Genomic DNA, 16,865 nt, shown 5'->3' with positions numbered 1-16,865 from the left:
AAAAGAAAAATTCTGTAAATAGTTCAAGGTCTGTTTTTCTACGTTTTAGAGTGTTTTCCAGCCCATTCTGATGGGGTGCCACGCCCTGGGCCCAAAGTCTATTTTTGGTACTCCCTCTGGACTTCAGTGCTCTGTTCCCCTTGCTGTTCTGTTGCATGCCCTTAGTGTTTTGCCTGTGTCTGGTGGGGTCAGATTGGGCGTAATTCCCACACTGTGTCTCCAATGTTGCCCCTTGTAGGGCTGTGGGTCAGTGAAGGATGTGGTGTTTCATAGTGGGGCCGGCCATTTGGTCCTCTCTGTGCATTAGCTGCTCTGAGCGGGATTATCGTCCTCAAGGCTTGTTGGGCCAGGATGTGCTCCACTCTCTCTTCCTCTCCCTTCATTTGCTCCCTGTGTGTTCTGATCAGACATGTCCCTCTCCCTGAGCAGTAGCTTCAGTGTTGTCTGAAGTAAATTCTTCTGGGGGAAGGGGAAGCTGTCCATGTAGTTGTGGTTGAGGCCGGCCCCTCAGAACTCTCATAATGTTTTGTATATAATACAAAATGTGGTGTGCAGCACATGTTGCTTATCCATCCACCCTTTGAAGGACACTCAAGCTGTTCCTGTTGGTTCCAGTGAGTACGGTGTGCAGGTAGCTGTTTGAGTCCCTCCTTTCAAACCTTGGGGGTGCAGGCATACAGGTGGAATGGCTGGGTCTGTGGGTGCAGACCTACTGGTGGGAAGGCTGGGTCTGTGGGTGCAGACCTACAGGTGGGAAGGCTGGGTCTGTGGGTGCAGACCTACAGGTGGGAAGGCTGGGTCTGTGGGTGCAGACCTACAGGTGGAATGGCTGGGTCTGTGGGTGCAGACCTACGGGTGGAATGGCTGGGTCTGTGGGTGCAGACCTACGGGTGGGAAGGATGGGTCTGTGGGTGCAGACCTACAGGTGGGAAGGCTGGGACTGTGGCAGTTGTACTCTTGTCCTCTTCCACAGCAGTTGTACGTCTGACATCCCCGACAGTCGGGTTGGAGGGCCCCACAGGTGTTACTTTTCCTTTTCCTGAGAAGTCCTAAGAGTAGTTACAAGCATTGATTGGGGGTTCGGATTTCCCTAATGACTAATGAGTTAGGCCATGTGGCTTATTAGCCATTCATTTATAGAGCTTCTTTAGAAAGATACAACTTTTACCGTCTACCTTTTGCCCATTTAAAAAGAAGAAAATGTTGGCCTTTGTCACTGAGTTGTAGATGTACCTTTAATTTTGCATAGTTAACAAAATTTTGAATTAACTTTGTTGCTGAGGACATCCCCAGCAAAACATTTCAAGTTTCTATGCATACCATATACTGACATTGACTGTATTCTTCAAGTATTGAGTTCACATTTTGGTAAACATTTCAGAACCCATCATAAGGTACAGGTGCAAGCTTTCACAGTATGACTCAAAGTTCCATCTTCATGTCTTCATGTGCTGCGTTACTGTGCACTTTGACAGCCAGCCACAGAGCACCCATCGCTCTTGGACGCAGAATTGGCTGCAACCATTTCACCCCGTTGATCTTCAAGGCTAGTGACAACAAGTACTCTTACATCCCAGTAGGATTTTGACATTTCCTCGTGGACTAACACTGTTCCATTTTGTCTTTAAACTACGTTCTATCACACGCACATACATACATTTAAACTTTCTCACGAACCTGTTTATTGCCTTCTTTTGCATTAATCAGTATTTTGTAGTCGCTTTAATTCTTAGTGAAGCACTCTGGTGGCATAACAGTTACAGATTAGGCTGTGATTCACAAAGTTGGCAGTTCAAAACCATTAGCCGCTCCAAGGGAGAAAGACAGGGCTTTCTACTCCTGTAAACAGCTACAGCTACAGTGGGGCAGTTCTACCCTGGCCTGTAGACTCGTTATGAGTCAGTATTGACTCCATGACAGTGCGTTTGGGGCAGTGAGTTAATCCTTAGTAATTTATTAGTTATGGATTATTTTACTATTCCTTTACTGGGTTACATTAGAAATTATAGACATGCATCCTAGATGTAATGTAGTCTAATGAAAATAACAGCTGTTGCCACTTACCAGTAATGCAAGAACTAACACCATATGCCCTCTGCTGCTTTTTGCTGCACTGTTTCCCGATTTTAAGTCTATGTACTTTAAACCACACGAGATGGTTGTTTCGTGCGATCAGCATTCATCTATACTTAACCTATCTATTTTCTATTTCCCCTGCTCTTTGTCACTTCCTGCAAGTCTGTGTTTCTGTTTAAGATAATTTTCCTTCTCCCTGAAGAATTGTTTGGCCTGAAGGAGCTTGGAAAAAGTTCGTGGAACAATTCCATTATCTTTTAATTCCATTTTCCCGTGAACCTTTTGAAGCCTCTTTTATTTCTCCTAGAGCAGCTCTGCTCATTAGGAATTCTTTCACTTGTCCTGTCTGTCTGAAAGCGTTTTCATTGTGACTTCCTGTTGTTGTAAACAAATACGTGGTACTGCATTCTAGCTGGACAGCTCTTTCCTTTCAGCTCCGGAGAGGTTTGCCCGACTGTCCGGCGTTTATCCTTTCTGTTGGGACTTTCTCTGCCGGTCTGAATGGTTGTGTCTTACAAAGTCACGTGTCTTCTTTCCTCCGGCTTCTGTTTGATTTTCCTTTGGCTTGGGTGATCAACAGTTTAATTAAAACACACCTTTGTGGGGCTTTCTTGGGGTTCTCTGAGCTTATTGAGTTTATGGGTTAAAATCATCAGTCGTTTTTCCTCCAGATGTTGTTTTTGCCCTAGTTACCCTAGCCTCTTCTTTTGAGACACCAGCTGCACACCTGGTAGACCTTTCCATGGCATCCCACACCCCTTTCTGTGTCTTTCGTTACTTTTTCTTTCTGTGCTGCTGTTTGCTTGTATTTGGTTGGCCTGTGGTCCCGCTCCTCAGCCTGTCTTCTGCTCTGTCTAATCTGCTGATAAGCTCGTCTCTTGAGTTCTTAATTAGTGATTATAGTCTTCAGATGCTGAATTTCAGTTAGCTTTTTAGGGTTTCCAAGTCTCAGTTGAAATTCGGCATCATTTTATAGCTTCTCTCCCCATCCCACTTAAAAAAAAAATCTTTTTTTCTTCGCAGTCCCTAACAGTTTACTGCTCTTTCCAAGGTTGGTGTTCGTCCGTGAGTGAACTGTCCCACACTAGCAATTTTCTTTCATGGAATGCTGGAGATGATGGAGGAATGATCGTACTGCTCTGCTCCCATCTGCTTGCTGACACCTCTTGCCGAATTTAAGTAATGAAGAGAGAATACATTTTTCCTCTCCCAACAAATGTATACAAAGGTTTGAGGGTGTTCCCAACATAAAAGGGACTTCCTGCGCCCCCCCCCCCCCCCAGGTACCATGTCTGCCACCTACCAGCCAGGAAGCCCCTTGTCTCATTTTTAAAAACATGTTTGCAATTATCTAAAAGTCTTTGTTAATTTCAGCCCTGCATCACGTAAGAGGCTGGATCTGTTCTGCTTTTCCCCTAAGGTGGTCTGTCTGTGAATGGTGGGCACTGTGAGTGAAGGGAGGTTCCAGAGCACACGCCTCTTGCCAGGAGCAGTGTGATCACCCAGTCCAATCTGGGTGGAGCTGCTAGGGTTGAGCTATGATACAGGTTTGATAGGTTCTGTTGAGGTGCTGTTTTCTAGTTTTGCCGCTTCTTCCAGGGGCAGGACCACACAGTGTTTCCCCTGACAAACCCACAAGGATCTCTTCCCCTGGAAAGTTCTATGCAGTTCCACCCATGTCTCCTGAATATTAAAAATGCTACTATCTCAAAGGCTTCTGGTGTGTTTTGAAACTTGCCCTGTCTTGTGGCTGAAGTGTTTGGTGAAGTTTTTCTGGGGAAAACCAGCCTCAGGTTGGGTCCCATTCTCCCTGCTCACTGGGAACGTGGCTCTGACAGGTCCTGGACCTGAGCACATCCCCCTTCCTCACACAGCCTTTGGCCCAGAATCAGCAGGTACACTGGAGGGCAGGGCTGCAGAATGGCATCTCATTTCTCCCCGTGCCTCCTTTCCCCACCACACCGGTCCTTCTGGGCCTGGCTCCTTCCCCAGCTCTCTAATGCCTCTGCACAGTCATTGAAAAAGCACCCCCAACTTGTCCAGCTTATCTCAGTCCGAGTGCTGGTCTGCCACAAACCACTATTCCGCAAAGTGCAGTTCCCACCAGGTGTGAGGCCAGGAGAGGAGTTTTTTTCCAGGCCGCAGAGCTTAGGTGCTGCCTCTGGACCGACTCAGCAATTCACATGCTCAGCCTCCTGCAGAGACCTGCCAAACTTGAACCTCCAAACTGCATTTTAATGATCCTGATGCAGGGCTGCCCGTGATTCCTGTGATTGGTCATCTCCCCTCTTGGCTGGGTCAAGAGTGTGTGGGTATATATAAGGAGGTGGGGGGAGATTTCTAAACAAGTCCTTTAACACAATCCCCAGGCCTTTACTTAAATAGTCACCCTCTGGTTGGCACTGTGCCCACAGCCTGCCCACAAGCAAGGAGCAGCAGTAGACAAGCCCCTCTCACGGGGTACAGGCTGTGTTTGTAAGGCGGGTGGGAACCTGGGGCCATTGTCAGCTCTGCCAGTGGGGAAAGTTCCTCAGACGCTGTTGGTCGTTGTTGGAGCGGGACAGGATTCGAAGGTGGACAAGCGAGTTCATGTGTACACATGACCAAGACCGTGCCCTTTATTGTCCAAAGCAAGTCACTTCTAAAAACCAAAGGGCAGTGCTTTAGGCCAGGACAACCAGCACGACTGGGACTGACGACTGCTCTCTGGGACATGGGGCTCTGGGTTATAAGGGTCGAGAGAGGTCCTGACCCACGGACCCGCATCAGACTGTGAAAAACGCATGTGCTTTTCCTTCTCTCGGCGTTTGCCGCGTTCTCAAGGGCTGCTGCGCGATGATTTGAGCAGTTCCGACAATGGCTGCCCCTCAGTTGACTGCTCCTGATCGCACTGGCATGCAGCTCGTCTTGTTGAGACCCGAGGTTCGCAGAATGACCGCATTTCAGGCGCTCCCTTAATGTTCCGAAAAGTACAAGGGGCTTCACAAAGTCTGTGGGGCGAATGGAATGGAAAGCGGGGGGATCTTTCTGCAGTTCCCAGGTAGGTTCCCGGGCCAGTCATTGAAGTCTTTTCGCTTTCACTGACTGTATCCTTTTGTTTGGATAGCTTTTTGGCACTTCCAGATTTTAACTTCTCTTACTATACTCATCTCAACCTTGATGCCCAAGATGAAGCGACGTGGTTCGTAGGGATTGTCATTTTTATTTACTTTTGCACTTGCCTCCACCCCCTAAGTTTGGTCACCAGTCCAGTGTACGTGCACGCCCTTTACGTAGGATGTATGTTTTAGACACAAGGCATTTCTCGGGTGTACACTGTAATAAAAAGATAGCTTGCAAATCTGAGTAAACACATTCCGGGCAGTTGGCCCTTGTTGTCTCTTAGCTCATAGGGTGTGTCTGTGTGTGCCTCACCCGTCACAGCCGAATGCCGAGGCGGCTGTGGGCCCAGCAGAGATAGCAGTAAGATCTAGAGGAAAGCGGAGCCGTCTCACACAGCGATGGCAGCGCCGTGTCACTTTAGGTGAAGCTTTAGGAGAGGAGCCCGTCCTGCTCAGCCTACACGCCCAGCTATATGGACTGCGCCCCAGCAAAGGGGGCAGAAGACGGTAGGAGAGACTGGAGAGGCCAGGCGGTCTTGCATGTAATTTCCAGCTGGTCGCCCGGGTGGTGGCGCCTTCTGTGCTGGAGTCATGATTTTGCGTCGGGAGAGGTGTGATTTTGTGTAATAAAAGACTGGGCTACAACGCTGTCCTTAAGAATGCTGTTCCGCTGACTCGGCACATTCCAGCAGCAGCCAGCCCAGCAGCGCCTTCACTCCCCGTGGGGCTGGAATGGCATTCGGAATGTTTGGGCAGGCATTCGGCTACTTTGTGTTGCGATGTTTCAACCCCGGAACTCCACCACTGACTGTGTGTGACTCCTGCATTCAATTATAAGAAACAGTGTAATGCTGTGAAAGCAGTGGAACTGGGAGGCAGATTTGAAACCAGATTTTCCTTTAAGACTTTGGTGTCTTTAAAGCCCACCCACTATAAAGAAGGCACCTATAAATCAAAATATATATTTCTTTAAAAAAAGGGACAAGCAATTCATGGAAGAATGAGCAAAGAACACGCACAGTTCATTTCTTCACGGAAAATATGCCAATAGCCTGGCGCTATGTACAAAAAGCTGGTTAGCCTCTTGCCTGGCCAGTCAAGGCCTGTGTTTTGGACACCCCACTGTGAAGGACCAATCAGATCTCGTAGCACTCTGCTACCAGTTCTGTTACCCTATTTTAATCGTTTTATTAGGGGCTCTCACAACTCCTATCACAATCCACACATACATCAAATGTACATCTGTACATTCATTGCCCTCATCATTCTCAAAACATCTGCTCTCCACCTAAATCCCTGGCATCAGCTCCACATTTTTTCCCATCCCTCCTGGCTCCCCCCCTCTCCCCTCCCTCATGAACCTTTGATAATTTATAAATTATTATTTTGTCATATCTTGCCCTGCCCAACTCTTTCCCCCTCTTAACACTTAAGTTTCCTGACTCCAATCACCCAGAGCGTGGTCAGAGCTCCCCAGTTAAAGGCACAGCCCTCCAAAACTGGTGTCTGCCCAAGACTCGAGACACCAGCCTCAAGCAGGTCCCCACAACACCATCTCATCTGACCTGCTGGCTACAAATGTGGATACCAGCCATTAGTTAAGGGGTCCCCATGGCTCCCCTCCATCTTGACCTATAGATCTGAGAGTTCCCTCTGGATACCAATGTTAGTTGAGGAGTCCCCACACCCCCTCTCCCACCGGCCTGACCTGTTGATTCCCTTGGCTTCCATAACTGACTAGAACCACTCACAGAACTCAGGAACGCCCTGTGCTGCAAGATGCTCCGAGTGTGAGGTCTGGGAGGGTCCCTAAAGGGGAACTTCATTCTGCCCGCTTACTCCTGTGCACTGTCATGTCGTCCACCAACCAGGAAGCCCATGTCCACGGCCTTTCTGGGCCTCACTGTGTTGATGGAATCATGCACCCATCCCACTCTTGCCCCAAGTCGGCAGATCCCTCAGGATGGGTCTTTCTGGCTGGGTCAATCCAAAACAGAAATCCGAGGTCTAGTCTGGAGCCTTCAGTCAGTAGGAAAATGTTACGGTTTTAGAGGTTAGTCCGCAGGCCCAAGGACAAAAATCAAATTCTTTGGGTGGAGTTAACCTCACATCTTCCTTCTCAAGGAAATGCACGCACACTAAGTTGAGAAGGAAGCTTTTTGCTTATCAGATGAGTGAAAATGAAAGCTTAGTGCACAGTATTTGTGAGACTGTGGGATAGTAGATTCTCTCATACATTAGCTGCTCATAGTGGTGATGGTTAGGTGCCAGGCAGCCAGTGCCTGCTCCCAGTGACCCCGTGTACCCCAAAAGGCAATCGCACCTGCTCCTGCACCATCCGCACAATTGTCCTATATTGCTGTAGCCAGCTGTTGAGAGTCAACCTTTTTTCGCCGACCCTCCGCTTTACCAACACAATAAATAGGTAGGAACCAAACCTTTCCGACACTGAGTCCAACATTAACTAGGCACCAGGACAGCCCGGAGGAAGACAGTGGGCAGCTGCTCCCGTCATGCAGTGTGGCTGCCTTCAGGAGACCAGATCGCTGGCTGAGCTCCGCACGCCTCTGGCTGCTTCCTTTTTCATTGAAAATATAACACAATATTTGCCATTTTCACCTGTAAAACTTAGCAGCATGAATTGTTTCATGATGCGTAACCCTGATCACCTGTACTGCCTATTGCCACCTCAGACGGAAACTACCCTCATGAAGCAGAAGCTCTCAAGTCTCTGCTCCCTCAAGGCCTGTTGGGAAATAGCGGGGCGGCCGCAATGAGGCGGGATCCACACAGTGACTACAACATGGCTCAGCCCCAGCACAGTTGTGAGGATGGTGCCAGCAGCGCCGGACAGTGTTTTGTTCTGTTCACATGCGGTCGCTATGAGTCAACCCGACTCAGTATTTCACAGCAATCCAGTCTCTGTCTGTGAGTGTGCCTCTCACACCTAGCTCATGTAAGTAGAACAGGACAGCATTTGCCCTTCTGTGGCTGGCTTATTTCACTGAACATAATGCGTTCACAATTTACCCACATTCTAGCACGCATTACAACATTATTACTTTTATGCCTGAATACTATTCCATTTCAATATCTACCTCATTTTGTTTCTGTTCATCTCTTGAGAGGTGTCTGTTTTATCTCCGCCTTTTAAAACCCACCGCCATGACTCATAGCGACTCTGTGTAGGATTTCCAAGGCTAGAAGTCTTCATTGGAGTAGACAGCCTCATCTTTGCATAGCCCTCTGGGAGCAGCTGGTGGGTTTGAAGCCCCAACCTTGCAGTTAGCAGTCCATTGCTCACCTGACAGCAGCACCAGGGCTCTGTTGGTTGCTGTAATTAATACTGCTGTGAGCGCTGATGCACAAATCCCTTTTTGGGTCCCTGAGTTCAAGTCTTCTGGGTTGTTGTAGTGTAATCACTGGGTCCTGTGGTCAGCCCCTGCCCGCTGGTTGGTGGCTGTACCATCTTATATCCCCACAGCAGTGGATGAGGGTGCCATTTTCCCAGATTTGTGTCAAGTCCAAGAGGGACCTCCCTATTCACCATCAAAATGACAACAGAGTACGAACCAGCTCGTTCTGTGATCCAAACCCACATCGCAACAGTTCTTCCTCCAAGATTGAAGGCAGCTAGAAGTTCTGGCCTAAGCAGCTTCTGGAGAACAGGGACTCCGGTGGGGGGTGGGGGGCGTGGGGGAGACTTAGGGCTGGTGGAAAGCCTCATGGAAGTCTAGGATGATCTTTGAGTAATGAATCATCCCTGCAAAAGCAGAAGAGAGCTCTGGGGAAGAATCCCAGGCTGGGCGTGAAGGTGTGACTTGTTTGGGAAATGGCGAGGCGGATGAAATGTCCGGGCCCCAGGATGGCTGTTTGACTGGGTCAGTGTGGGACAGCCACTCCAGGGACTCAAGGGCTCTGGGTTCTGAGCTGGGGCTGAATCTGCTCGCTGTTGTTAGTTTAGGAGTAGAATTGAGGTACTTTCCAGTATCCCTCAATTTCTTCATTGAGTGAAAGGGTACCTATCTTGGATTTGGGGCAGTTTGATAATAGAATATCGGTCACAGTAACAGGCATATGACATGTGGAGACAAGGGGAAGGCTCATTGACTTTGTCCTGAGGCGTTGACCATCCTGCAGGCCATGCGGAGCCCTGGCGCGCTCGTTGATGCTTTGCTCCCTCGTCATGGGTAATGGTGTGTCTGTCACGACCTCCATGTCTCTGAATGTTCACCTTCATATCTGTGAAATCAAGTGGTCCTTTTGAGCCAAGGAGCACACTGACTCTGAAGAGTACTGAAGAGGGCTGCTCTTTGTCGTGCAGTTTAAGAATGTAGAGCTTTCTGATGGCCACTGAGAGGCATCTGGTCGCCCTGCCCCAAAGTGTCTTTTTTGTTACTGAGCAGGGAAGAAGACGTCTTCCTGTTCACCAGTAGGGCTCATGGACTATATGTAAACCTCTCTCTCTCTCTCTCTCTCTCTCTCTCTCTCTCTCTCTCTCTCTCTCTCTCTCTCTCCCCCTCTCTCCCTCTCTCCTTCTCTCCCTCTCTCCCCTCTGTCTTTCTTTTTAACTTACAGGTTCTTGAACTCACTCCTTTGTTTGTTTGTTGGCAGTTGTCCTACTGCAGGTGCGTAAACCGATAGTGAGTCCACCCTCAACAGCGTGTCCTTGTCTGTCCCCAGGTCAGCAGGAAGAAGATGAGCCTGAAGTCTGAACGCCGAGGAATTCATGTGGACCAGTCGGAGCTCCTGTGCAAGAAAGGATGCGGTTACTACGGCAACTCTGCTTGGCAAGGCTTCTGCTCCAAGTGCTGGAGGGAGGAGTACCAGAAAGCCAGGCAGAAGCAGATTCAAGAGGACTGGGAACTGGCCGAACGGTAAATGACGGAGTTAGGGGAGACTTAATGCGCGTGGCCAGCAAAAGAGAACGGTGTAACAGCTCACAGCCAGGTCCTTGTCAGAATGCCCTTTTCTCTTCTGAGTGACCCCTGCTGCTGCTGGGTGTGTCCAGTCAGTGCCAGCTCGAAGGGACCCCTCCCACGAGCCACAGAAGGAAGCCCTGTCCGGCCCTGCTCCACCTCTACAATTGTTACTCCCCTTGAGCCCGTCGTTGCAGCCACGGTGCCAACCCTTCTCACTCAGCCTCCGCTTTATCAAGCACGAGGTCCTTCCTAATCTCGTGGCCCGAGTGTGCGCGTTGAAGCTCACTAGCCTGTACCTAAGGAACATTCTATCTGTACTTCTCCCGAGATAGCTTTGCTCCTTCTTTGGGCAGCCCACAAGGATTCTCAGGATTCTTGGCCAACATCTTACCCTGAAGGTCTTTCACCTCAAAGTGACATCTTTGCTGTAACTCAGTGGTGCCTTTGGTGTGTGTTGGTAATTGCTCACGATTTCTGTTTGGGGCGTGTTAGTCTTCGTTCTCTTCACTTGGACAGTAAGCTCCTGAGGGTAAAAGAATGGAGAGAAATGCTCTCCGGTGAAGGTGAGATGAGATGGTACATGTGTACCCAGCACTGGGCTTATCCCATGGCTCTCACCTAGCCTGGGTCTCTCCCCACCCCAACCGTGCGTCCAGCACGGCCCTGAGTGCAGAAGAGTCCAGAGCCCCGACATTGGAGGAGTCTGCCTTTCCCTTCAAAAGGGCATTTGTCAAACGTGTTGGCATTCTCCGACAGAAATGAACAGTCGAGATGGATGGGCAGCCAAGAGCTAAGAGGCCCGTAGAAGTAGAAGCAGAGAGGTGCTCCCTCCTGTAGCTCCCTGTCCGAGCGCTCGGACCCGGTGGTACACTTCCCTCCTGCTGTACCACGGCGAGGCTTCTCAGCCCGTTGAACAGTTCGTCTTAGCTATAAGAAAAGCGTGGGCGGCACCAGCTCATTTGGGACCTTCTCTGGCTTGCAGGCTCCAGCGGGAGGAGGAAGAGGCCTATGCCAGCAGTCAGAGCAGCCAGGGGGCCCAGTCCCTTACGTTCTCCAAGTTTGAGGAGAAGAAAACCAACGAGAAGACCCGCAAGGTCACCACGGTGAAGAAGTTCTTCAGCGCCTCTTCCAGAGTGGGCTCAAAGAAAGGTGATTCTCCCATGCCCCTGCTTCGTCTGTCTGTGTGCGAGCGAGATGCTGACCGGCTCTGTGAGGGCCTTCTCGGGTCTGTCAGCCCACAAAGGCCACCCGCCCAGACTGGACCGGGAAATTGGACCTCAGGGGCAGGTGACCGATGAAGCCAACATGTCTTTGGTGGAGGAGGTTGTATGTTAGGGCAGATTGCTTACTGGTTTACAAGAGTGTACAGAATTGAAATAGGCAGTTTGTTTATAAAATTCATTCCCCACACAAATGGCCATCTTGCGGAGGCCCAGTGACTCGGCTTACAACCCTTGGCCGCTAATGAAGGGTTGGTCGTTTGAACCCACCAGCCTCTCTGAAGGAGAGGGGGCTCTTTGCTTTCTCTACAGAGCACAGCCCTGAACCCCTGTGCACCATGTCACTCCCTCCACTGAGGCCACCATGAGTTGGAATCGCTGGGTGGCGAGGGCATTGGGCTGGGTTTTTTTGTTTGTTTGCTTAGGCCTAATGATGCTGAGTGCCTTGTCATGTATTTGGCGGGCATTTGAATCTTTTTTGTGACATGTGTTTTCAAGTCCTTTTTATGATAATTGGGTTATGTGATCATTTTTTCTGGAATTAATACCAGACTAGTTCCAAGGAATTGGAAACCGACGATGTCAGAAATGCTCACCTTTTCCAAGATGTTACACTGTTCCATTTCTCTCTTACATCCCTTGGTCCTGCACTTCACTGCCCACGTCTCACAAAACTTAAAGGAAATGTCTCCTGTGGTTGTGGGTCCGTGTAAGCCCCACACCTGAAGGCTGGGCCGAAGCAAGCCAAATGCAGGGTCCAGAGCCAGAAAGTCAAGCAGGTCTTCGCTCAGCAGGAGGTCCCAAAAGGGAAGGCTCTGATGGAAGTATGGTTTATCTTTCACTTGCCCAAACCCCCAAGGAAAAGTGATGTCACGTTTCTGTTAGGGTCAAGACTAAGGAAACATCAGGGGTTCTCCACCCTCCTCACGCACGACCCTTTCACACAGGCCCTCATGTGGTGGTGACCCCCAACCATAACATCATTCTCGTTGCTACTTCACCACTGTCATTTTGCTACTGTGATGAATCAGGTGACCCTGTGAAAGGCCATTCAACCCCCAAAGGGGTCACGGCCCACAGGTTGAGAAACACTGGGATGAATCCTACCTTAATCCTGTAACAGAACTCTCTTCAAAACGGGGTCACAACCATAGGTGCAGAGGCAGCAGTGTATAGTATGGGACACACGGGATTTGGCTGGAAAGGCTTTCTTAAGTAACTAGCCACATCTCAGGGTATTTGTCTCTTCATTGTTCAGTTGCTGAAGTTTGGTTATATTTTTGTTTTTATATTCTTACTGGATTTCTGTTTTCCAAAGACAGTCTCCAAACCAGTAGCTGTTTCCCCCTCTCCTCTTCAGTCTTCAGGTAGTCTTTTGGTGAACAAAGCATCCTCATCTCCTTGAGTCTGGTTGTCTCTTGCTGTTGGAGCTTGGTTGGTGGAGTAGGAGCCCGTTGTTGAAAGATGACGTGCCACCCTTGCCTGTTCTTGAAGGAATGCGATGGTTTCACGTCCCTGACCCTTTCTGGATTTTTCTTGGGGTGTGGTGTGAGGCAGGGACCCTCTTTCACGTTTCAGCATGTGGAAAACCTCTTGTCCCGGTGCCCTTTATTGAAGAAATGCTTTTTTCCTCACCGAGTGGACTTGACCCCGTTGTCAGAAACCCACTGACCACAGAGGTGTGGGTCGAAGGATAAGCTTTGGAGTCAGTCCTGGTGTGAGTCCCAGCCCTACCACTTTCCAGCTGTGTGACCTTGGGCAAGCTGATCCTGACAAGCCGGCGTTGACCAAGACCCAGTAATAATAGGTCTCATGGGCATACGGGAGGGAGAATGAATTGATGTGTGCAGAAAACCAGCACGGAGTCGATTCCGACTTCTAACAACCCTGTCAGACAGCAGAGAACTGCCCCTCGGGTTTCTCAGGAACAGATGGTTTGGTCTTGATTAATGACCTCCAGTTTATTTCTTTACTCTGTAAACAATTACAGTCTATGAAACTCGCAAGGTCAGTTCTACCCTGTCCTATAGGGTCACTGAATCGGCATCGACTAAATGGCAGTGAGTGAGTGGTTTTACTTCTTAGGTTCTAATACACATTGCAATGGCTATACAGGACTCACGGACACAATTCAGAATTCAAGGTTTTCTTAAGGAAGCTAACACATTATGTCAAGGAGAAAATGCTCAGGGTTGAGTTGTTTTTCAACAGTACCCTAAGGGACTGTCACTCTGCTATAAGCCTCAATGTAAAGGCATTCAGCACCTCCACCTTTCTCAACTAAGGGCCCTGAGGCACCCCCACTCCAGTAAGCCTCAGCCCAAAGGCACTCAGCTCCACTGCCGTGGGTCAGCAAGTCCACTTTCCCCAATTAGGTGTGCAGAGCCAGCCGCCTGCTTAAAACGCTTGTCTTTACCTGCTCCGTGGATGGGGAAGTCCATCATTCTGCGCATGCTCTGATGGTGTGGCAGTCATCTGGATCCAGGAGGTTCCCTGTACAGGGCTTTCAGGTCCAGAAGACATGGCCCACTCCAGGCTCTTTCTGGTCAGGAGATCCTCTGCTTCGCAGAGGGCTCATTTTAGACACTGCATTACTGACAGGCGAATCCTATTAGTACCTCCCCCCACCTTCTGAATCAGACCCAGGCAGGGAAATGCCATTTGGTGGGAGTTACTGACTTTGTCTAGGAGATCCACGTTCAGTCATTCATTTGCTGCCCCTACGTAGATGACCATGTCTCTCAGAGCCAGCACGTAACCACTGTGCCGTCAGGACTCCTTCCACAAGGTGTTCAGGGGGCTTTTCTGGTAGGATAATCTCTCCCAGTACATAGTTTATCACTTGTTCCTATGTAGCTTAAACGCTCTTGGCTGCTTTGGGAAAGTTTTCTTGGACTTACGTAGACAACTACATGACCTAGTGAAATGGTATATGTTCATGACAGCAGAGGAAAAGGATAAAGCCGTCTGCTCTGCCTCCTTTAGAGATGACAGCACGCAAGTCCCAAAGGTTAACTAATTTAATCAAGGTCATTTGATGAGTGTCTTCAGGCTTACGTTTCCTCCCTGCTAGTTCCATTTTACTTTCTTTCGTCTAGGTGTAACTTAGCAACCGTGTGTGTGTGTATGTGTGTGTGTGTGTGTGTGTGTGTGTGTGTGTGTTTTCCAGAAAGCCGTTATCCCATCTCCAGTCACAGGTTGCTCATGTCACACTGCAGAGTGATCTTTGCATTGCGGACCGGGTTACCTGTTGCCCGTTACAAATGGAGCCAGGTTAGCTTGTGCTGTGGGCAGTTTTCCCTCTCTGGGTCTAGAATGGAAGTGGGTCTTTCTAGTCTGAAGTCTCTATTTACTTCCTGGACACCTGCCCCTCTTGCTCTTGAGACTTTCCTCGAGTCTGTTAGCAGCTCCAGAGAAAGTGCTTCAACCAGGACGAGTTGGCAGCAAACGAAACCAGTGATCCTCTTGGGGTTCTGAGGCTGTCGTGGCATCGGTCAGAGTTGGATGCCCTTTCGGAGAAGGAAACAGAACAGCAGGACTATTTATAAAGCCACTGAGAGTTGACTTTTCATTGTGTTTTCATGGCTGAGATAAGGTTGAGTCAGCAGTAACTTCTGGAGGAGACCCAGTGGGTCAGCCAAGTTGAAGTAATTGTCCACAGATTCCAACAGGCTTCTTCCTTCAGAATTCAAATGGATGTCGCTGCCTGGAGAGGATTTTCCACTGCCTTTTACACAGACTCCCCAAAGAGTGCCCCCAGGGGGAAGAGCTCCTCCTTCACAGCCCCTGTGCCCACCTTCCACCCATCTTAGACGCCGAGTGCCTTTCTCAAGAGCACGAGCCCAGCCCCTTGCAGCCACAACTGGCCCCAGTGCTGGGGCAGGGAGAGACAGTCCCCATCACGTTAGAGGGCGTCAGAAGGATGGGGACACGCAGGGGTCAGAGGAGGGAGAGGGGCTAAACTCACATAATCATTTTGTGAAGGGGAAGGCAGTATTCAGCGGGTTTCCAAAAGTCCGTGGGAAAATCCCAGTATATTGTCATTCCATTTTTCCACCAACTTTGTGAAGCCCCCTCATGGAATCAGAAAGGAAGGAAGGAAGAAACAGATATTCCCATCCCTGCACACCCACCCTCGGATCCCAGGGCTGCCGCCATGTCTTCCGGGCCCAGCGTGAACGCCCTGCAGCGCCCAGTGGGGCAGCTCAAGCTGGAGGGCAGCACAGAGAGGACCGGGTTTCTCAGGCAGCTGCCGAGCTCCCGCTGCACTGTGTGCAGAGTGCCTGCGGAGGAGCCCTGTTGGTCAGGGTTCGGGCAGGAAGCAACCGCTGCTGGGGGCCCAGAGCCTGTGCTTTGCTCTGAAGACTAGGGAGAAGTTCGCTGAGCAATGCCTTCACGAACGAATTCATGAATGACTGCCTCCAAGTCACAAGCCAACATTAGCTATTTGAGACCTCTCCTGTGGCCTGGTCCAGTAGCCACAATTCTACAGAAATTGGTGTATTTCTGTTCCATTAAGAAAGAGTAGACCGGGAGGGGGGAGTGGAGAGGGAGGGGGAAAAAAAAGAGTATAAAAACAAACAAACAAAAAAAACCTTAACGATCACAGTGACCCGATACAGAGTTTCTGAGACTAAATCTTTACAGGAATAGACAATCTTGTATTTCTACGATCAAAGGGATGGTGGGTTTGAATCAATAACTTTACAGTTAGAAGTTCAACACACACAGAACCACCAGGAAAGCCTGCTAAAAATAAGATATGAAAGATCAAGGTCCTGAAGCTCTGAGACTAGATAGAAACCACAACGCCCCCTTGGCTTAAACTGAATGACCAAATAAAATGTGTATAATGCTCTTCACCAACTTGGAAATGTGAATAAAGATAGTTCTGTCTGTTTTAAAATTAAAAAGAAAGAGTAGACCTTTCCAGAATAGTGGTCTGGTTCTTTTGGTGAGGTGCAATTCACTAAAGACAGACAAAAACTTGCCATCAAACTTACCACGGCACGCCTTTTCCATAAGGACAAAAAGAAAAAGATACTCACACACCACCGCCCCCCGCCCCCACCAGTTTGCAGGTGTTTGCAGGGCAGTTGGTGATGACTCTGACTGTAGTTCTTTCGATTGACAAGCAAACGGGGAGGAGAAAGACCGCTCTCCCCTGTGGTCGAATTCTGCCCGAACGATGACATTGGGAGGTCGCCGTCTGCTGTGATCTTAGCAGAAGCTGGTCCGACGGTTTCATCAGGATGTGCAGCATGGCGTGAAGGGAAGCATTTCCTGAGGAACCAGTCGTGGGCCCACGTGATCTCCCACAATGTAACATGGCGGTGGGGAAGTGGTCACCCTAAAATGGTGAGGAGGAGGGATGGCATGAGCCTCCAGCCGTGTTGGTGCTGACCACTCATGAGCCTAGTCCTGAGGAAACAAATGGCAGAGAAATCCAAACTGATGTCCTGGTAGCATTGTGGGATAAGCATCAGGCTGCAAAGCACAAGGACAGGAGTTTGAACCCATCAGCTGCCCTGAGAGGAAAGAGGAGG

At 49.5% G+C, this 16,865-nt stretch overlaps 1 protein-coding gene and 1 pseudogene across 2 annotated transcripts in view; both read left to right on the top strand.

Annotated features, from left to right (window-relative positions):
- The window catches only part of RABGEF1 (RAB guanine nucleotide exchange factor 1), a 44,275-nt gene that overhangs the window by 8,852 nt on the left and 18,558 nt on the right, over positions 1 to 16,865 (top strand). For both annotated transcript variants that reach the window (XM_075565009.1, XM_075565008.1), the window contains exons 2-3: positions 9,861 to 10,054; positions 11,082 to 11,248. In XM_075565009.1, the coding sequence (XP_075421124.1) occupies positions 9,876 to 10,054; positions 11,082 to 11,248 (346 nt within the window). In that variant the 5' untranslated portion in view covers positions 9,861 to 9,875. The remainder of the gene's footprint in view (positions 1 to 9,860; positions 10,055 to 11,081; positions 11,249 to 16,865) is intronic.
- On the top strand, positions 11,259 to 15,822 carry LOC142462790 (guanine nucleotide-binding protein G(I)/G(S)/G(O) subunit gamma-10 pseudogene; annotated as a pseudogene).

This window comes from Tenrec ecaudatus, chromosome 12 (assembly GCF_050624435.1).
Source record: "Tenrec ecaudatus isolate mTenEca1 chromosome 12, mTenEca1.hap1, whole genome shotgun sequence".
In the NCBI taxonomy this organism is placed as follows: Eukaryota; Metazoa; Chordata; class Mammalia; order Afrosoricida; family Tenrecidae; genus Tenrec; species Tenrec ecaudatus.
The sequence above is the reverse complement of the archived record's forward strand: the minus strand, read 5'-3'. Positions and strand labels throughout refer to the sequence as shown.